At 36.0% G+C, this 23,630-nt stretch overlaps 1 protein-coding gene across 1 annotated transcript in view; it reads right to left on the bottom strand.

The window, feature by feature from the left end:
- The window catches only part of LOC150106738 (synaptogenesis protein syg-2-like), a 393,852-nt gene that overhangs the window by 162,626 nt on the left and 207,596 nt on the right, over positions 1–23,630 (bottom strand). Inside the window, exon 4 of the mRNA XM_090392677.1 lies at positions 1,829–1,962. Coding sequence (XP_090248803.1) covers positions 1,829–1,962 — 134 coding nt within the window. The remainder of the gene's footprint in view (positions 1–1,828; positions 1,963–23,630) is intronic.

The raw sequence follows: 23,630 nt of genomic DNA, 5'->3' as shown, positions 1-23,630 counted from the left end.
AATTAAACTTTAATATATATTTCCAATATTTCGGCAATGTCAATGTTGCCATTTTCAAAGGAACTTACAATAAAGACACATGCATGCAGGCACTGCATACAGTAAATGTAGTGGGTCCCAAACTGTGGGTCACAACCATCATTTTTTTTAATGAAACAGAATAGAAAATATCAGTGGATTGCCCAGATTTCATAGCGCTTTAAAACACTTTGATCTGATTTTATACAAGTGTTTTCAAATGCAACTATAAAACACAAATGGATGAATCTTATAAAAATATAGCTTACACTGTGAGTATCACTCACAGAGTATGAGAAGTGTTTATTGGGGGGGGGGATGAGTCATTCTTGAATATGTATAAGGATTTGAGAATGAGAAGCTAGTTTTCTTGAAAAGTGATGGATAAGTGGAATACACTGGTGGAGAGTGTAGTATATGCAGAAATAGTATATGAGTTTAAGGCATTGTACATTGTAATCTCTGTTACATTTAGTCTTGCAACTCCTTGGAAATAGATTTGATTATATACAGAAACCTGTGGAGAATTCATGACTAAATTTAACACACGCGAACCACAGTAGTAGTAGAGTCATTCCGAATAAGAGCTACTTCAGTTTTTAGAAAAAATCAACCTTCTTCATCCTCGCATCAGATTTACATTAGAAAGAGAGTCCTCATAAGGCATCCCCTTTCTGGATTTACACATCCAAAGAAAAGAAGACGGTTCCATCTCCACCTCTGTCTATCGCAAACCGACATTTTCAGGCTGCTACATTCACAATACTTCAGCTCATCATCCCTCTCAAAAATTTGGCATCATTAAATCATTGGTAACCAGAGCACACAGATTATGCTCCTCTGAGGATTCTCTAAAACACGAATTGGAAATAATCAAAAACACAGCTACTCTAAATGGTTACAATCCCAAAACAACTCAAAAAATCATCAGCAATTTCTCCGCACTTCAACCTAGACAAGAACAACCCCCATAGGATTCTCATGCCTTATATCAAAGGCATCTCCGAATGGCTCTCGAAAATTATGAAGAAATACAATCTTGCTGCCACCTACAAACCCATCAACCAGACCAAAACTTGTTACCCTCACCTAAAGACAAACTTTCACCTAAACTACCTGGTGTATACAAGGTTCCATGCTCCTGTAAACTCTCTTATTTTGGACAGACAGGCAGATCAGTTTTTAAACGCATTTCGGAACATCAAGACCATATCCGCCTCATCAAACAGCATACATCAAGCCTCGCTCAACACGGAGTTGAAAACCCAAACCACAAGATCCATTGGAAAAAGACAAAACTTCTACACAGATCTTCATATAAATATGAACGTTTATATAAAGAAAGTGCTGAAGCTTTACTCCACAGACCAAATCTAAACTGCAATGATGTTCTTGCCATCCCTAAAGTATGGGAAATTGTCATACAAAATTGTGTAAAATAATAACTTAACTGTAATTAATTTTAATTTAAGTAATTTAATTCAATTTAAGTTCAGGCCGCAATGCACCACTACATGCAATTCTGATTCCTTTGTACGTACGCACCCTTTCTTTTGTCATTCCTAGTATTTCCATAATGTACTGATGATGTCCTAAGATACCTAGGACGAAATATTTATGTAATAAAAAACCTACTACTGTGGTTCACGTGTGTTAAATTTAGTCTTGGCAATAGATGATTATAATAATAATAAATTGAAACCACAATTACATGAGCACTATTGTTTGGAAGGCCACATAATTCAGTCCCCTCAATAGCATAATTTGTGTAAATTAAAACTTACTTTACTATTAAAAGGCTATTACATACCTCTTTATTATTTATGTACCATTTTAAAGTTGCTGCAGGTTTTGATGGACTTGATCTACATGTCATATTTAAGGTATCCCCAACCTCATATTTTGCAAGGCTACCTTGAATAGTTGGCCCTTCCTGAGGAAGAACTATATATATATAAAAGATGAAATATACTGTATGTAGGCAGCACATTAAAGCGATATGAAATATAAGCATTGATATCATACCGTATATGAGGCAGTTAGAAAAAATTCATCATTTGAAAGTTGAAGCTCTGTACAACTTTGCTTATAATTAGGAGTTATATATAGCTTTGCTAATCAATTGTAATAATGATTAATACTTACACAGATAGACAACAATATACTTTTATTAATAACTATAAAAATTTGAACTATTCTAGAAGTAGTTCTCTGCATCAAGTGCAGGTCAAATCAAACAAAATCACTCTTAAGAAATATGATGCTTAATTCCTAATAATTCTCCCCCCCCCCATGCAAATAAGGTTCCTTTTGTGACATAATTACTTTTCCAGGTATTTGGCCTGACATTTATCTAATTATGTCACAAAAGGAACCTTGGAAGTGGCTTTTATATGTCTCCAATCCAATGAAAACTACTCTCTCTCTCTCTCTCAGTCTTGCTGACTTGGATGGCTAAGTGGATAACATCATCATCATATTCCAATTTATAGGCTGCAACTTTGAATCCCACTATAACATGGATACTTAGTATGTCTTTAAGTGGTAGATAACTTTCATGTTTAAACAAAGTGACCATTGCCACAATTATCGAAAACCTGAAGTGGATTGAAGAATACAATGTATCCATGGTTTCTGGATTATCAAACCCATAGTTACCTAGTATACTTATATGGACTATAATAGGCTTATAATGTTTTGTGGATGGGATTACCAGTTTTTTTTTTTTTAATTAAAAAAAACGCCTACCATCAGGAGGAAATATTGTTTCATCTGCAAGAGATTTTAGACACCAGCAAAATATGATTATGGAAGTTGCAATATATATATATATATATATATATACACACATACCTTGAATAAGCTGAAAGAACAGTCTATATCAGAATGAAAATATCATTAGTATTATCTGGGCCCTGGAAGTCTCAAGGCTCATCACAGGAAGCCCACATTAGCAATTATTCATACAATGTTCACACTTCTCCTTAAACACATATGATAATGCACTCACAACTATTCTCAACAACCCAAGTCCCTCACCAATCTCTAAGCACAAAATTTAGTCCTCTTTTCTTGCTAACCAAACTCTTACTCAACTTCCAGAACCATGGAAGTCGAGTAAGTAACATGTATCGTAAAAATTTCTTCTGCATCTATTCTATACAATTCCTTCGGTAATAGATCTATCATGTCCTATTTCTTCTGTCTATCAATAATTTTTTCTAGACAAAAAAATCTTCAGTTTAGCCTCAAAGGAGACACTGCATAGACCTTACATCTTGGTTATCTACCACTAGATCTTCACCACTACTTCCTTATCCTTAAAAAACTGAACAATCAAATCTGTGCATGGCAGTCCAGATGCGATCATATTAAAACCTAATAAAGAGGGGGAAATGGGGATAATAATGTCCTTATCCATCTATGTTATTGTGTTTTTCAACATTAACATAGATGAATAAGGACATTATTATCCCTTTTGTGTGATTCTTTGTATTCTTTTATCCACTCTCAAAATATACTGCTGAACTTCAAATTCCTACCTGCTATAATTCCCAAATCACTGACTTCATCAATATCTTGCAGTGGATTCCCTCAATATAATGTGCAGCTTAATGTCAGCTACGCATTATATTGATATGCAGCTAATGAGATCTAATTTGGCATCATCAGTACACCACTACATCTGTTCATATCATATCCATTATTATTATTTTACAAATTACACACAATAGATGAAGTAGAGAGTCCTGTGGCATCTACCTTCTCTTTGATTCTGCTCCACCATACGTTACTCTTTGATGACTATCTTTCAATCACCTCACCACTTATTCATGTCCAACTTCATATTCATCCCCATTTATTCCAATTTATTTAAGAGATTTCCATGTATTATCCTGTCAAATATAGAAAATGAGTAAATTACTATGGTGAGACCTCCCCTTCACAAAGTTCTATTATATTATATAATATATATTCCTATCCATTCGTTTCTGAATTTTGATCATAAGCAACTTTTCCCAAAACCTTAACAACCACTTGAGATACTTCAGGTCAACAATTTGCACCCAAACTCTATCCTGAAACCTCTCTATGTCATAAGGAAACAGCTTGCGGGTGTAACATAGAATGAGGAGTTAGCTGGAAAAGAGATTAATGCAGCTTGGGGGATTTTCAAAAACTATCTAATAGATGCAATGTCTAAATGTATTCTAAGGGTGAGAAGGTTAAATAAGGTAGGTGTGAGATGGATGAATAAAGAGATTAAGCACGCGATATAGAGAAAGAGGGCATTGCAGAGGCAGCATAAGAGAAGTGGAAATAACCAATTTCACGAGGTCTACAAAGACCAGGCAAGGAGGGCGACTTGGTTGGTGAGAGTAGCTAAAGAGAGGAATGAACAGCAGTTAGTTAATGAAGCCAAAAAAAATCCTAAGGAGTTCTTTTAATATGTAGCCAAAAGAGTGATTATGGAAGGATGACATTGATTGGAGGAAATGGTATAAAGACAGCTGCTGCAGAATGTGTGGTGGAGATGCTTAATGAGCAGTTCATAAAGGTCTTTAAATCTTGTGAATGTGACTTCATGGAGAGATTGAGAGCAGTAGATGATGGGGAGGAGAGACTGACTGTAAATGAGCAAGAGGTGTATGGGGAAGTTGAGTAAACTAGATGTTAATAAGGCTGTGGGACTTGATAATATATCACCACGTATTCTGAAGGAATGTGCCAGGGAGTTGACACCTGCCTTGACATATTTTTTTAATACAAGTCTTGCACTTGGTCAAGTTCCTAAAGAGTGGAAGGAGGGCAAGATTGTGCCACTTCATAAAGGAGGTGATCAAACTCAAGCATCAAGCTATAGGCCTATTTGTGTGTCAGGTGTTGTGGTTAAGTTGTTGGAGAAACTTGTGAGAATTAGGATCCAGAGTTGGGTTGACTCTGGATCCTAGTTCCAGGATCCAAAGATCCAAATAGCCAAAATTGTGAAGACAACACAAAGGATTCTGGGAATGATGTGGAAGACACTGACATGTAGAAGTAGGGAGATTCTTTTCCATTGTATAAGGCTTTGATTAGGCCACACATGGATTATTGTGCCCAGATTTGGTCACCTGGTTTTCAGAAGGATGAAGAGATGTTGGAAAGGGTCCAAAGGTGACTGACTAAGGTAGTTTCTGACCTCGGGTGAAGAGGGAAGATATCATAGAGACCTACAAGTTGGTAAGGGGTTGTTATAGGATCAATGCTGGAGAAGTTCTACAGAAAATAGTGGGAGATCGGGGGGGAGAACCAGAGATCATCCCTGGAAACTGGAAACTGTATAAAGAGGGTGTGAATAGGGGAGTGAGAGGCAGGTTTTTATTGTGCAGATAAATGATTGGAATGCCTTGCCTGAGAGTGTGGTGTCTGCAAGGAGTTTGAATGTTTTCAAGACATCGTATGATGAGCTGTGTGTGTGTGTGTGTCTGTGATAAAAGGACCTCCCAGATGAGTCTTTGACTCCATGAGGTCTTAGGGTAATAATAATAATAATAATATGTGAGCAGAATTCCACAGTCATATTTGCACAAGTTTTGTAATATTTTAAATATCTCCATTCTTGTATCAACCTTTGTCGTCAGCCACTGCATTGCCTCCATCTGGATGACATACTCTTGCAAAGTGATCAAATAATAATTCAACTGTTTCTTCTGCTAACATCCTTCCTACTACAAACATAAGAAATACATCCACTTTTTTTTTTACAACAGAAATTTATACTGGCTGAGTTCTTTAATTATCTAATAGCTATCGATGGTTGGTCTATTGCTTGCAGCTGCCAAAGGAAAAAATGTCTGCTTTCACATATTAAAGATATCCATCCTAATCACTAACAATGAGAACTTATTTTGTTTCTATGATTCCACAGAGTGTACTACTAAGAAAGTAATGGAGGAATTCTTTAAGTCATTAGTGGAGGCAGCTGTAAAAGAAAAGTTGGTTCTTGATGGAGATCTAAAGAGCAGAGTAAGAAATGAATACCATGTGCAGAAATGTTTTGAGAAAATTTGGAGAAAACAGGAAATCGAATAACAGTGGTAAGTACTTATTGAATTTCAGTTCAGGATATGGAGTAGTCATTACCAATATGTTTAAACGTAAACATGTGCACAAATTCAGAGGAAAGAAGATACGAAATATGAAAAGTTTCAATGATTATGTTATTGTTGTATGCAATATCTTCATGATGGTTCAGGAAACGAGTATACAGAGATTTGAAATGGGAAGCGATCATCACTTAGTCTTAAGCAATTGAATATCACGTTGAAAAGAAAAGCATGCAAGAAAGTTTTAAAAAGGATCAGTTAAGATGCTTTCGAAAGTGAATTGCAAACTCAAACTTCAAGAAAGAATGAAGGACTCTGAAAACAAGAATCAAACCTTGGAGACTGAAAAGAAACCATCAATTCATTCCACCACAGAGGCATGTGGTGACAATGTCTGTAAGGACAGAAAAATCAGAACTTCATGGTTGAAACTCAGTAAGTTACAGAGGCAGAAAAGAAGAAAGTGTACTGAAAAGTTCTTAGGAAATAAGTCAGTGTGCTCTGATACAGATATGCTGGCCTGGTTGGTCGAGTGGTTAGCTTATCCACTCTCCAGCCAAAATGCAGCATGTTCGAATCCCGCTGTGGGCACAGATGTTTGTGATTGTCTGTGAAAATACTAGTGGTGCTGGTGGGAGGTAGATGGCGTTGGTGTAGTTGTGATTCGTTGTAGTTGGTGGACTGAGTGGTGAAGACAGAGTTGTAGAGTAGGTGCCCTCCCTTAATGAGTCTTGAACTTTCTGGAGGTGTCAAATAATAATAATAACAAAGCAATGTGCAAAAGTAGCTAAATAAAAGTTAAAACAACTTTGGAAGAATAATTATTATTCTACAGTAATCTCCATGGAGTCAGAAGACTCATTACAGGAAATCCATTATTTACACCATACCTCTTCTTAAACTCATTCATTGATGAAGCACTCATAACCCTCTAGCAACCCATTCCATCAATTTACCACCCTCCAAACAAACAATCTACTCCTAACACCTTGCTAACCACATTCTTACACAATTTCCATAGGTGACCCTTCATTCTCTCCCATCCTGTCATGATTTGCAGAAAAGCCTTCAGTGTTCTTTATCTGCAATGCAAATTTATTTAAATCATCCTGCAGGATATCTACATCACTTTTATCAACTATTGCTCTTCCCAGGTTTGCATCATTAGCAAACAACTGGATATCCAATCTTAAGTCTTTCCCTATATCACTGATATACAAAATAAAGAATGGTGGCCCTAGTACAGAACCCTAAGTTATTCCACTAGTCACCCTCATTCTCCTAGATTCGACTCCATCATACACCACTCTCTGGCATCTGTCTGTCAGCCACCCCTCTATTCACGTTACTAACTTCATATCCATTCGCTCCAATTTTTGTAATAGTGTTCCATGTATCAAATGCCTTTGCAAAGCCCAGCAATATCATGGTGTAGCCATTTCCTTTATCCCTTGTACCCCCCCCCCCATAACATGTTGGTTCATGTAATTATCTCTTAGCAATTGTATAAATTGCACTTCCATCTTGCCATGTCCCCTTTCCTCCCTCCAATTGTTCAGCCTGAATTTGATGAATTTGGGAAATTGACATATATTCTGGGCCACCATATCCATTGGGGTAAATGGGCTATAGTCGAGGGACACTGTTGATCCAAGGGTGCTTAAGAACCAAGTATGTTGAAATGTTTTTTTGTTTTTTTTTCAATTTTGGATGCAAAAATTTCTATTTAATTTGAAATGTCATCAAAATTAAACAAAAATATTTAATTAAACAAAAATATTATTAGGTTGTATTAAAAATATTATTAAATCGTATAGATATTATGCAATTATATTTAAGTATTGCTTGCACCAACTGTAGAAAATGGTGTTTCTATAATTGGTGGAAAAGATCATTTTCTACTTTGAAATGAATTAAAAATTATCTGTGATCATCATTAGAAAATCCAAATTAAATAATTTAAGTATTCTATCCATAGAATATGATATATTAGAAAGGATAGATCATAGTGAAATTATAAATAGATTTGCAGAAAGTAAATGCTGCAAAAAAAAAAGTTAAATTAGAATTTTTTTAAGCTTTTTTCTATTGTATATATTTTTATAAATACAAATAAACTACCTTTATTATATTATAAATATTGTTGAATTAAATAAAAATGTGCAATGTTGGTATATTTTAACATAAATTTTTTTGTAATGAAAGCTATTTAATTAATTATTGCACAATCCAATGTGATTAAGGGGCCAAATTTGTTTAGCCCAGGCAGAAGTGGCACTAGGTTCTTTGGCACCCACATGCAATTTCTATCTAAGCGCCCCTGTAACGATCCGGGCGTGTGTTTCTGCAGGCACGAAGGGGGCGTCTCCCCGGCGGCGGCGCCCTCTTCGTAGCAGTGCCCGCATACACCGCATGCTCGCTTCTGCCGGCTCTGAGCCCAGGGCACTCAAACTTGTTAAGATAGCCCTGCATATATTGTGTAAATAATGGTTAATGGATTTCTGCACTGAGTCTTCAGATTCTGTATGGATCATAAGAACAATAATTCTATGTTAAATAGAACCATAAGACCATTGTTTGACCAGATTTTGTGTAATACTTGTTGTAAATATGAACTCTTGAAAATGATCCCATTATAGTGATCAAAACATTGAGGTCAACAATAACTTAGTTATTTTATCCCCATCAACTTGTGATTTTCTTCACAAAAACAACATAGTATATGCTGAATAATGATACAAACTGCAAACCTAAAAAAAAGTACAATGAAAAAGAAGTACAATGATTTTAAAATTTTCTGGCTGTTTTGGGAAATTGATTTGCTTATCAGCTAAACGAATGCACAGTTATGAGGTATTATTCCAGGAGTCAGCTGATATATTTGTTCAAGGATCGGTTAACTGAGTGTATGATTATCTAAGGGTGCAATAATGGAAAGATCACCATACTTTTTTTTTTGTATGTGTGTATGTTCCTATTAAACACAGAATGTTGCCTTTGTTAGGAAAATTAGAAAACATTCTATGAATTACTTCACTTTGGAGAAGCAAGTACCAGAAAAAAAAAAAAAAAGAATGTAGCTAATTTTGAAAATATTTTGGTCTCGTTATTAAAATTAAGAAACAAAATAAAATAAAAATAATAACAAAATGCCATTACTGTTAATATTACAAAATAGAGTAAGCAATTCTAAATTTGCTGAAGTTTTTAAGTTTTGCCATTATTTTTAGAGAAAACAATATATTTTTGGCTTGCCATAATTTATATATTCTGATATAAGTCTGCAATAAGAAAGGTTATTAATCATTTCACAAGTTCAGGAAAAATTAGATAAATGGTTACTAAAGTCATTTACTCATCTCTGTCATCATTTATTAATTTTCAGAAAAGATATAAAATCAATAGTAGAAGAGAGTACTGACTGCAGCATATTTATCATAGTGAAATGCCTTTCCACTATCTCTTTCTCTCTGCTGATAATAAATATTTTAAGATCATGCATTACTTTGTGAAATCATTATGTGGCCTGTTATAATACAGTATATAAGTTCCACATTCTGCAGAATTTCTTACTTAAATCACTGTTTTTGCAACTTTGAATAAATAAATTATTAATTCTAACAGTTGGGAGGGGGAAAAAAGTAATTTTTAAGAAATACCATATAATCACTTGAGAAAGTGTTTATCAAAATGTGAAATAGATGGTTTATCATTTTGATTAACACTGCTCCACCATCCCCTATAATTCTCTATATATATATATTCTTTCTTTCAGTAACATTTTCTTATTTGACCACTTTCCAAACCAGTACCTTCATGATTCCTGTCACCAACCAGCCCACAGCATTAATACTGCATTCACAACCATATGTTATGGTGATATCACCAAATCCTCATGCTGCTTAGGATATTCTTTCAAAGACTCAACAAATTAATTTTACTTTCTCACATACACTATCTCCTTTTAATTTACATTTTTATCTTTAAAAACCTCACATTAGGATCACCTTCCATTTACATTGAAAGTTTATAAAGTTTTTATATTATTCATTTTATATTATTAAAGTAATTTATTATAGTCTGACCAAGTGAAAAATAAACTTTCAACATCTTTCTCTAAATCCAGAGTAATTTAATAAAAAGGTGGCACACTGTTTGGCAGCTCCTATAGGAGGAGATGACCTTGCTAATGCTTCTGCCTTGGTATCTCCACTTGGGCCCGGCTCCCACTGAAGAGACCTCAATAAAGGTCGAAACTAGATCTGGGTAGTGGCCCTTCCCTTAATGCATAACATTATACATATCTGCAAGGAGATGTGTTTTGCATTATGGGAGATACTGAGATAGGAGTGTTGGTAGCTTGCTCCACTTTTGCAAGGAGTTGCCCAGTGTTGTACCACTTTACCCCCAGTCCTGAAGATACTTTCAGGTGCAAACTTTGTTTGCACACACTTGGATAAAGGATTAAACTAAATTTATTATCTTCCATTTACATGTCCAATCAATTTGCCTAAACGCTTCACAATCAGTGCCCTCTACATTCTCTGATCTATAACAACATCTTATTATACTATTTATTACTTTCAACCTCATACAAAGCTTCAAAATCTTCATATATATCACTGTCTTCCAATTCCATAGGGCCAATTCTTCTGCTAATATTAACAGCCCTCTCCATTTTCTTTCACTTTCCTATCCTTTTGGAAAATTCTATATTCCTCTATTTCTATACCCAACAGTATATCTTCCCCAGACAATCAATCACTTATATCAATTATCTTTGGACATCTTCACCCAATTAAAGCAACAAGTTCAGCTCCCTTATTTCTGAAACCTTTTTACATTACTCTACAAATATAACAATCCCACTATTTGAGGCTGTCCCATCAACACCAACTCCTCTTCTCTTTAGTGGCAATACACCTCTCTCACTCTGAACACTCCTATTTTGTTATTCTTTACTATGGTTTCCATTCACATCCCCAACCTTAATGCATTCCATCATTCCTCTCTGCCCCTATCCATTTTTCTCCTGTCCTTCCACAACCTGCTTCTTGAATTCTCTGATCCTTATCCACACTAACTTTATCTTGACTGTATGCAATCACAGAAAACAACAGTTGCTCAAAATGTTCAATATCAAATTCAGCATTTCCTCCATACATTTACAAACTGCACATCCCAAGGCTCATACCAGCATGTTGCAATTCACTTATCACTGCTCTCATTCTTAGGTCACTATTATCATATCTTGTCAACATGCAAACCATTGTGACTAATCTTCAGAGAGTTGAAGCCTCTAGAAAAGCATACAACAGGATCACATGGTGAGGATTGGTGTGGCACATCACTGAGCATCTGAGTGACCATGTGCATCTGTTGATGTCCAATGAACAGATGGATGGATGCAAACCATTTTCCCAACAATAATTCTTTATCATGCAACAGCTTCCTGAAATCCCTTTCCACATTCCTCTTTTTGTCCAAGTCACTTTAGCCCATTACTACTAATTCTGATGCTCATTCTCCTAACATGCAAAGCATCAGTTATATGTCTCTGTGTGCCACCTAGAAAATGTTTTATGTACCATGTTAAGTATCACCCCTTTAATGAGTAAATCTTCATATAATCACAAGATCATCATACGAACTTGGTTTGGTTCTACTTACAATTCACATCAGTCAATCACTTCTTTAGAATTCATTTCCATAATCTCCACACTCACTCTTCTACTCAGTTTTCACTACTATTATTACTACTAACACTTATATCTGTTTTCTAACTACTTTTGGTGACCATACTTGATTTTCAGGAGGCTTTATCCTGTTTCCCACAAAATCGTAATTAATAATTTAAAAATATTTTTTTAGGTATAAGGCTTTCCAGCATTATACCTAATATTAAACGAATTTGTGATTCAAAGATACAGAAACGCCAATCCCATTAAAATGTAATTAATTCCTACCTTTTCAAAATCATAATTCGTGTTATTTTGGTGTGTGTATGTAACTTTTCTTATCTAGAATACAGCTTTAATCTTGAACTGCTTTTATAATTTTTATACGTATATAAAATGCCCATCCCTGAGCATTAATTACAAGTATTTTGTAAATATAACTTTCTTACATATAAAGCGAGATGAGAAGCGTTTTGACGAAAAAAATTTTGGGAAACGTCGTTCTAAGTCTATTATCGCACTTCTCTCTGACTTATATTCTCTAATTTAATAATACTGCTGTTTTTGCTCATCGTAACATTCAAAAACCTTTCACATTGTTTGCCAAAGATTGAAGGGGAAATTTAGGAAACGTCGCTCTAACTTTATTATTATTCCTGATACCTCCAAGGATTCCGAAGACTCATCGCAGGAGAACACCTACAACTACCTCCACCACTACACCAAACCTCTACTACGAATCATCTCCATCAACGCCATCTACCGCCCACCTCCACCACAACTAGTATTTTTGTCTGTAAATTGCGTGTGTTCTGAAGGGTCGATTTGTCTGTGTGTGTGGAATGAAAAACCTGAGTATCCAGGAGAAAAAACCCTGCTACCTTCGTATGAGATCGGCTAACTCACATTCGATTGAAATCGTCCAGATAAAGATTCCTCCCGTCGTGACGAGAATCGAACTTCGGCGTATTCCAATCGAAGGGCGCAATGTACCGTTGTTCTTCCAATTGCGCTACGGAGGCACTTTTATCGCACTTTCCTCTCATCCACTGAGAAAAAATCCGGGATAAAACTCGATTTTCACACCGAAACGTTCCAATCCGCTGATGTGCACCTCTTCCGGACGGATTTTCGAAAAGACAACCATCAATGGGAAAACAAAACATTAACAAAATTAAAGCTAATGAAAATGCGCTACAAAACAAAGCAAGTATCCAGACTTAGAAAATGAAGCATGTTATTATACACAAAACTACAAAATGTCATTTAAAACTGTTTTTACAAAAAAAGTTCAAAACACCGCTTGACTTCACTAGCGACACCTTACAACATATTAAAAAACACTAAATTCTACAGGTGACATTTCAATTTGCAATAAACAAACAACAAACAAAACATTCTGATATCCTCTTTATAGTGTTCAGTTTGTTCATTTTATGCGAGAATACTGCCCAAAAGTGAATGTCAGTGTAACAGTTAGAAATTAGATTATATGAATTTAGTGGATATTAAATCCAACATCATTTCAAAGCCGAATACAGAAACTTAATGCGAAAATTGACCAGAGAGCTTGCGGAAATACACTCGCCGCCATACTACGAGTTGCCCTAGCCAAACCTTATAGGAAACACGAACACTCAAAGCTCCCGTATATTCGCCTCCTATTGGTCCATTTTGATAAGGTTTCACTGGTCTGACAGTTGTTTCAAACTCATTGGTTTTTGTCAGAGACACTGTATAAGTAAAGGCCTCTCTAAAAATTAGGCGTTTCCCGGACTCTCTCTACGAGTGACCGAATGATCGTCCAACTCTGCGTTGGTTCCACTCAGTGGCAGGCTCAACCTAACCGCTCATATTCCAGGAAAAAGCATCCACCGACAAGGCCCGCCTAAGAGTCACGCTGGAAAACACTTCCCCTGGAGACTCAAAATGCTCTCTGGAGGCAAACCCCTGAAATCTAAGCCCTGTGTTTAAGTAAAGGGCCTCTCTAAAATTTAGACGATCCCCCAAACCATTTCCTATGAGTGACCAAAAGACTAAGAGAGCAAAAACTCTCAGTACTAAGGAATTGACAATTGACATTAATGTCTTTAGTGGTGAAGCAAGATGCTTTTCATATTCCCGGGTAGAATTTTAAGAGCAGTTTGCTTGCCCTGGATGTGCATGGAGATTATGCATTGCTACAGGAAATTAAAATGGCTTTTGGTCTTTTATATTTGAATATATCAGTTGCCTCGTATGCTACTGCTTGCTGAACTAGATCATTGGGGTGTATGGATGTCTTTAGGAAGAACTTTATTGCTAAAGATTGTAGGAAAGAGAAGATATAAGGAATATTTGTATCTCAATGAAGTTGATTGTTTTTGACGAACCATGGGTGCTTTCAGAATCATTTGAAAGCACTTGTTTTATACACATTGCAGTTTGATAATATTTGTAGTGGAGGTATGGCTCCAGGCTGGAGAAGCATAAGTGACTATAGGATGAATCATCAGCTGGCATAAAAGCACTTTGATTCTGATGTTTAGCTTGATGTTCCTGTTAATTAGGGGATAGATCTGGGCAATGGCTTTAGATGCCTTTGCACACGTAGCCTTGATGTATTGGTTAAAAGTTAATTTTTTGTCAAGGACGACACCAAGGTATTTTGTTTCTGTCTGCCAGGGAATTTTGATATTGAATAGTAAGAAGTCTCCTGCAGGAGATATCGACCTTTTCGTGAAGAGAATGGCTGAGCTTCTTTGGGGATTTACTTGCAGTCTCCATTTGGAGAACAATCTCTCTAACTTTAGGTTTCTTGATGCTTTCTAGTAATGAAGTGTGGTCGGATAGATCTGGCTAATAATGCTGTATCATCTGCATATAGGGCCATGATGGATGACATTGGGTTGTGCAAGATATCTGAAATGTATATAGAAAACAGCAATGGAGCCAGTAGGGATCCCTGCGGTACTCCGGCCAAGATATGGTCCTGAGATGAGGTAGTACCATTGGTCTTGACTTGCATGGTTCTGTTCTGTAGATATGATCTAACTAAATGTATCGTTTATTATTATTATTATTATTATTATTATTATTATTATTATTATTATTATTTGACACCTCCAGGGAGTCTAAAGATTCATCAAGGGAGAGTGTGCCAACAGCATCGAACGATTGGGCCCCCTTCCAATTACTAACCGCGCTCAAACTTACTTAACTGAGCCATTAGTAGCAGAGGCTCTACCAATCAACCAATGCTATCAGTGAGAAACCAGTTGAGAAATGTGTATGTAGCAATCTGAAGTGCCATATTTTGTCAAATGCTTTGGATAGATCAAGAAAAACAGGTCCGTGAATTGACGCCGGTTGTAGCTGGTGGTAATATATACCACAATTCTGTGAATTTGCTGGGTAGTATTACGGTGTTGCCGAAAACCGAACTGCTCTTTGGGAAGGATGTTCAGTTCATTTACTGAAGCTTGAAGTCGTGAGAGGATGACCTTCTGTGCAGTCTTACCCAAGTTGGAGTTGAGGCTGATAGGACGATAACTGTTGGGCAGGTGCGGGTCCTTGCCTGGCTTATGAATTGGAATTACATCAGCCTGTTTCTAGGTGGAAGGAAAAATAGTGAAATCTTAAGATTGAATTTATTATTATGGTCAGGTGCACTACATCTTTTCTGGGCAGCAGCTTGATCACCCTATTTGTGATGCCATCTGGCCCAGGAGCTTTTTTGTTCTTTAAATTTTTAATAATATCACATACGTATTTCAGTAGGTGATGTGGATGCAATATGGTTAACACTGGTATCAGGAAGTTTTAATGAGTGTCTGACCTGTCTGTGGACTTTATACAAGTGATTGAAGTCTAAGTTTTCATATGAATGTTTGCACTGCTCTCCTAAATTTTTTGCTATTGCTTCTGCCTTATCTACGTCTGTGTGAACAAGGCTCTGGTCAGAAAAATTAGGGGGAAGGGATCTGCCTTTGTTTCTGATATTTCTCAGTAGTCCCCAGATAGAGTGATCAGTAGGTGAGATAGAGGAACTTTTCTTCCTATACTCTCTGTGAGCTTTGAATGCATCTCTCACAGCACATTTAGTCTATTAAGAACTGTTCTGTCTTGTGGCACGCGATTGTTGCGAAATCTTTTCCTAGCTGTTTTTTTCTCTGATCAAGTTCGTAATGTCTTCAGGCAAATGACCAGGCTTGGGGACCAGATTTGTTGGAGGTGGCTACCGTTATAGCGGAATTAATTTGTTGGCTGAGGCTTGTAACTGCAGATTCTACATCTTCTTTTGTACATATATGTGAGGAACAGGTCCAATGTAATCACTGAGTACTTTTAACAATCTTTCCCACGATATTCACGAGGGAGGGAGGAGACAGGTATTCTTGTTTTCCCAGCTGTAGTAGAATTGGGTTGAGATCAGATGACAACTCGTTCAATGATTTTAGGCTGTACCGAAGTTTAATATTTTGCAGGACAGCAATATCCAGGATGTCAGCAGTGCCAAACGTACTACGATGAGTTGGTTCGGTGGGGCCCCTGCCACAACGGCATAGATTGATCCTATGTAGCTGGAAAGGATGCAGCCATTCTTGTTAGTAGTTCTACAATTCCAGTCAGAGTGCTTAGAGTTTAAATCCCCGGTAATAATGATGGACTCCGTGACGCCTAAGATGGCAATCAAGCCAGTAGATCACAGTGCAGTAGAGTTTTTAAGGGTGGGTTGTTTGCTGAGTAGATTTTCAGCCTTCCAGCGGAGCTAGTGAATACTTCCACGTGTGATCTCAAGGTTAGTGGGTGGAGGGTTGTTTACAGAATGGTGTTTGATATAATTTTTTAATGAAGATGGCAGTGCCGCCACCTATGTAATTTAACTTGTCGTTTCTATGTAGGAGATAACCCCTTATTTTAGGGTTGTCTGAGGGTCTTAGATGTGTCTCGCTAATTAGTATAACATCTGATTGATATCTATAGGTGAAATCTTGGAGCTCCAGAATTTTTGTTTCTAGGTACTGTTGGCCATTTGCATTCCATGCAACGATCTGAAGAGAGAGGCTGGAATAAGTTTGTTTCTATTCATCTATAAGTGCTGTGGGGATGGCCTGTGTTTTGTGTAGGAATCCTTCAGTGGAGGTTGCTGAAGTCTTGTAGCATGTTTGCTAGAGAGGCTGTAATGACGGCTGTCAGGTTTGTAGGTCCTGTTGGCTGCATCTGTTCTAGTGTTGACTTTTTTGTATGGGGCCACATCAGCATAACTTCTTGTTTGCCTTTGGCTCCCTTTATCTTTGAAGGCGTCCTACTGTGGCCGCCGAGTCCCCGGCTGTGGTGCAGGGGCCTCTGGTATTCTTGTACTAGAGGAGGAGGAAGACTGTTTAGCTATCTTCAACTGTCTGTTCATCAGGTGCTGAGTACATCCCTTATAGTTGGCAGGGTAAGGGCCAGCGCAGTTGACATATTTAGCCGAGGTGGTTTTCGGTTTTGTACAGGTATTGGTTGGGTGACTTTCCTCACATTTCAGACATTTAAACTCAGCATTACATAGTTTCTGGATATGACCAAACTTTTGGCACCTGTGGCAGTGTCCAGAAGATGCCCTTTTCCGGAGTGGTTCTGGCGTGACGATGGGCCCGCAGATTGTTTTTAAGTTGTAGATATTTTTGTAAATGTTATAGATCTCTACAAGGGCTAACAGTATGGGAGTCTTGTCGGATCTGTACATTCTGCTAACCTTAACAGGAAGCAGATCCTGGAAGTTAAGATCAGCAGCTATTTCTTCTGTATCAATGTCTTCACAGACTCCATGGAGGACCACTTTCAAATTTTTTTCAGAACTGAGCGAGAAGGTATCATACTGAACACCCCCTGTCTTCCATTTTTTTAGTCAACCTTCTGTAATCTGTCACCGTTTCAGTTTGTATCTTTATACCCTCATCCACATTTTTGGCCTTTATATAACCAATGTGTCAAGTGCACATTGTAGACCTTAGAGCTGCCCATCTGTGTTTTTCTCTTAGTATGATCGGAGGCACCTTTTCTTTGGGAGAAGCAGTGGAATCCGAAACTTGACCGTCTTGTTCCATTTCGTTGTCTTTGAGTGGTTCTACTGTTGTTCTGTGCTTCTTGCGTGCGCGGACCTCTTCAAAATCTGAGGGAGTGGAGATCACAGATTCTAACTGATCCTCCATTTTCTCGGCGTCAACGTCTGTGATACTTACGGGGCGAAACGTATCATAAAGTTTCACCTTTCCCGGCCAAATGTTATTAAGTAGCTCGCCTAGTCTAATGAATTCACGATATACTTCCTCAAATATCGTTTCGATTAATTGTTTTTCCATATCTATCAATGTGAAGTGTCTGAAGCTGAGAAAAAAAAAAAAAAAAAAAAAACCGCTTACCGTGCAGTTGTAGTCTAGCCCGGCACTTTTGCAAAACTCGGAATATTTTGGATAAGAGTACTGATATAAAATGGCGAGATCTTCAGAACTCATCTGCAACAAATGTCACTACAAAATCGTTTCAACTCCAATTCAAAACTAGGCAAATGACCAAACTATACCAAATTTTCAGTACTAAGGAACTCGAAGCGTCGGAGAGGTGTATTTTCCGTAAGTGAATTCTCGGTCGGTACGTAAAGTATTTACTAAAATAAAGAGCCAAAAGGCTTCACTTAGGTGATGAAAATTATATAAATTAAGTGGACATTAAATCCAACATCATTTCAAACCCGAATACAGAAACTATAAAAGTTCTATAAATTTTTTTTTATATGTCAATATTTTGGGGACAGATGATAATACATTTGGGAAAATGATAATATTTTGGAGTAAAAAATATATATATACTTGCATAATATAATTATAGTAATTTTAGGTAATTTAATTGTAGCCAGCTTGCCAAAATTTCGACTCAAAGATTGAGAGCATACGTAGGGCCGGCTCTACCAACGGTGAAAGACCTGCATTTGCACTGGCCGAGAAGTTTTTTGGGGAGGCAGATTTGGCATAAACTATACAAAATATTATTATTATTATTATTATTATTATTATTATTATTATTATTATTATTATTATTATTATTATTATTATTCGTGACACCTCCAAGGAGTCCGAAGACTCATCGCTGGAGGACACCTATAAAGATGAAGGGGCGACAAAATTCCTACGGACAACCCTGAGCATACGACCTTCATTATGGTAGAAAGATTGACGTCGATTAGTCTTGAACTGTGGGCTGTTTTGTTACTTTTCATATATGAGAATAATTGTTCGCATAAATAGGTGCTTCCAAAATAACATAGAATATTTGCTGCAAACCTTTTTTTTATTTCCGGATATTTTTGACCTAAATAAGTGTATATTTTTAGAACACCGACTTCCTGGTATTTCTCTTTTAAATTTTGGAAATCAATTTGGAAGTTTCATTTGAATACAAATAGGAGCTTTTTCGAAATTAAAGGGAAAAAAGGCCTGCATAATGGAACAAGAAGAAAAATGTTCTTCTTGCTCCTTAAAATCTTTAAATCGCCTATCTAATTCTTCTTTGATCTTTCCTTGTTTCAGACAATATTGAGAAAAGGTAACACTATGCTTCTTATTGTCCGACTGTTAATACATTGGAAAGTAATTTAGTATATTCTCTTTTAAATTATTTTGAAACAATACCAATTTAAATCTAAATCTCGCCAGTGCATCATATATGTGTGTTATTAACTGATCTTTTCCCTGAAGTTTGACATTTAAATCATTCAGATAGCCTGTAATATCAATTAAGAATGCTAAATCTTGTAGTCATGTCTGATTATTAAGAAATGCAACATCATGATTTTTCATTTCTAAAAGCAACTTTATCAGATATATGAAGAGGCAAAGGCTTCAATTCGGAGACATATGACTTGTTTAAGTTAAGGGAAACGATATGGGATGTAATATCCCTTAACTTAAACAACTTTATCTCCTCTATAATAAAAAAAAGAAAAAAAGCTTTTTAGAACCTTATGACAGGATAACTAAAGAATCTCTGTTTAATAAGGCAGCCCTTCAAATTCACTCTCCAAGTCTTTAAGAAATTGTGCAAATTGACGGTGATTGAGACCTCTGGATCAGATGAAATGCACAGCATTTGTCACAGCCTTGAGAACGCTGCTCATTTCCAATACTTTGGAGCGACCTGCTAATGCAATGGAAATACGGCAGTTTTGGAATGTCTGGATACATTTCCTTTAACTTTGCTGCACGTCTTGGTACAAAACCTTTAACTTTGCTGCACGTCTTGGTACAAAACCTTTATTTTTGCTTGTCACTGCTGGAGCACCATCGATTGTCACAGCTACTAGCCTATTTAGACGAAGTTGGTATTTTTCCAAAATGCTCCACACGGCGTCAAAAATGTCTTCCCCTGTAGTGGTTCCATGGATGGAAATCATTTCCAAGAACTCTTCAGTAATATTCATATTGTCTTCACAAGCCCGAAGAAACATAGTAACTTTAGCTACCTCGTTAATATCGAAACTTTTATCAAGTGCAATTGAAAAGCACTATATACGTTTTCGGATATTTCTTGCAACTGGTCATTCAGTTATTCGGTTATTCTTTCGAACCGAAAATGTCTGTCCCCAAAATGTGCAAATATTTCGCGATATTTCTCGACAAAGAAATATCGCGAAATATTTGCACATTTTGGGGACAGACATTTTCGGCTGCTTTTTATCATACACACTTTAACCAAGGAACCGTCACTAGAAGGTTTGGAATGTTCTGCCAGTGAACAGCTGATTTAACAACTGGCTCTCATTGCTGATTCATTGTATTTCATAATAATTTTTGAAAATAATCGTTGTTAACTTTGAAGAGAATTCTTCATACTTTTTAATTTTTATTCTCTCAGTTTACCCTCAAAGCGTGAATATTGTTCTTTGTGAATTTTATCGTAGTGCCTTTTTATACTCTATTCTTTGGCAATCGTTACAGATAATGCATCCAATTTTGTCATTTCTTTCAGTGCAGAAGTTATTCAATTCCCATTTTTCTTGGATTCCCTTATCAGCAATTTTTCTTTTTCTTGTTGTCTTAGAAAGCGAAATTGTCTGAAAAATAAGGTTTTGATAACTTTTGTAATATAATACTCCCAGCTTCAGTAAAAATTGTTCGCAAAAAGACACACGCAAGCACGCACACACACACACACACACACACACACACACACACACACACACACACACACACACACACACACACACACACACACACACACACACACACACACACACACACACACACACACACTTGGAAAAAGTTAACGGACACCATGGTGTGTGTGTGTAACAAACATCCATGGTGCCCACCTTAATAAGATTTAGAGACTTTCTTTTGCTGCAATGACTTCAGCAATCCTATGGGAAATACTTTCGACAAGAGTACGATTCTGTCTGTTGACAGAATTCGACAAAAATAAACGATTACAACAAATTGGTGAAAAGATAGCGCTATTAGATAAAGAGTTGGTGTTGGAGATTGACAATATAAATGTATAGCATTTATTGGAAGCTTTGGAAGATCTCTCGCCTGAAGACTATATAATTATCAGCACAAATGGTGCAGAAAAAAAAGAAGGAGAGAGAGAGAGAGAGAGAGAGAGAGAGAGAGAGAGAGAGAGAGAGAGAGAGAGAGAGAGGTCTGCTCTCTCTCTCTCTCTCTCTCTCTTTGTTATTCTTAATTAGTCTGCTCCATGTCTGTCTTTCCAGCTAATTATTTTACTGGTAAGTGCATAGAAGCACTGTACACGCTTGTTTCATTATTTATTACAGGCATATTAATTGTTATTATATCCTTATTGGTTTATATAGTGATTTCCAACTTACGAACTTTTCGACTCATGAAAGGATCCTAGGAACAGAATCCCGTCCAAAGTCAAGGACTGACTATATACAGGTAACCCTCGTAATACGCGGATGTTAGGTTCCTCAGAAATGCCCGTGTAATTTAAATCGCATTATGCGAGACTCAGATCATATAGAAAAAGTAGGGTTATGTTCCGAAATCGTTTTTTTTTTAAATATATATATATATAAACAATGACATATCCAACAAAAATATTTTTATTTGATTCAGGTAATTCATATAAGTTAAGAAAACATATAAACTATGAAACAAAATACATAGTATAAACTTATAAAAATACAAATTGTACGTAAACTTCATTGCACGTAATGCATAAATGTTTCAGGCAAAATAAAATAAAATGCATATTTTAATCGTCATCACTGTCTTCAAAACGAACATTTCGTAGATGTTCTTTATTTACGAGTGGCAAGAAAGACGTCGTCATCACTTGAAATTTCTTGGACATCATTTGCATAATTTTTATTGCATACTTCGGCTGGTTTAATTATGAAGAAGTCAGTGATGAGGCCTTGCTTACCACTATGCTGCAATTTTTTATTAAGTTCATAATATGGAGCTAAACAAATATCCAATTGTCTCGTGAATTTTCCGAAGCGCTCCATCGAGGGGTCATTATCCATAAAATAACTTTCTAACTTTCTTGCCAAGTCCGATCCTTCTGCTAATTTATTTAAACTGAATTATTTAACAGATTCATCACAATCAGAATCTTCGGCAGAACTTATCCCCTCATTTGGTTCGACGTCATCTATTGCGGTAATTATACTGAGGAGTTTTTCCTCATTTAAATCTATTTCCCCATGAATATTGAAAAACGAAATTCACTAATTTCGTTTACAACCATATCGCAAAAGCTCTTTAAGTGGCCATTACTATAAAAATAAAATTTTTACATAAAAAAAAAGCATGACATATTGTATGTAACTCATCAGAAAATAAAGTGCTCAGCTTGAGATTAATACACTTATGATTTTTAATGCGCTTTCCTGGCAGAAAACGAAGACAATTTTCAACAATAAACAGTTTTATACGGTATGCGGTAAAGAACCGTATACTGTTGGGTACTGTATATACAAAATAAAAATAAAAAATCTTTTTTTCCTAATCAATAACCAATTTATTAATAAATAAATTTACATATTAAAGAATTGCTTTATTAAAATTATTTCTTCCTCGTCACGAACAAACACCGATAATAAAAGTTTCGTATCTCACAGAAATAACGCACGCAAGCATACGATACACTGCCCAAAAGAGCAGTGTCGGAATGACTTGTAACGTGCAATCACAAGCGCAAACGAATATCGGCGAGTCTGACTGCGATTGGTCGAACGAGATAATTCCGACACTGCGTTAGATCGCAGTGTATTTGTTTTGTAATCTAAAGCGTTAATCGAACAATTCCAATCATTAACTATTCAATCAATGTCAAAACATAAGCTCTAACCTTTAACAGGTTGTATTGCATTTATATAATGTTGTAAGCATTGTTATTATTTATAAACACAAACAAAATTTAAATTTTTCATTTTTTCCTTGGGGGAGCTGCAGTGCTTATATACGGGCCGCCACTGTGTACATGCGTGCTAAAGGGTATTTCCCCTAATATAAATTCGCGATATATAATATAATATAATATAATATAATATAATATAATATAATATAATATAATATAATATAATATAATATAATATAATATAATATAATATAATATAATATAATATAATATAATATAATATAATATAATATAATATAATATAATATAATATAATATAATATAATATAATATAATATAATATAATATAATATAATATAATATAATATAATATATCGCATAATTCAGCGTATCGCGTGTATATATATATATATATATATATATGTGTGTATATATATATATATATATATCACATGCGCGATACGGGAAGACTCAAATTTAACGAAGATCAAATTTGATT

The sequence above is a fragment of the Typopeltis vanoorti genome, chromosome 5 (assembly GCF_054136105.1).
Source record: "Typopeltis vanoorti isolate ZY-2024b chromosome 5, IOZ_Tvanoo_1.0, whole genome shotgun sequence".
In the NCBI taxonomy this organism is placed as follows: Eukaryota; Metazoa; Arthropoda; class Arachnida; order Uropygi; family Thelyphonidae; genus Typopeltis; species Typopeltis vanoorti.
The sequence above is the reverse complement of the archived record's forward strand: the minus strand, read 5'-3'. Positions and strand labels throughout refer to the sequence as shown.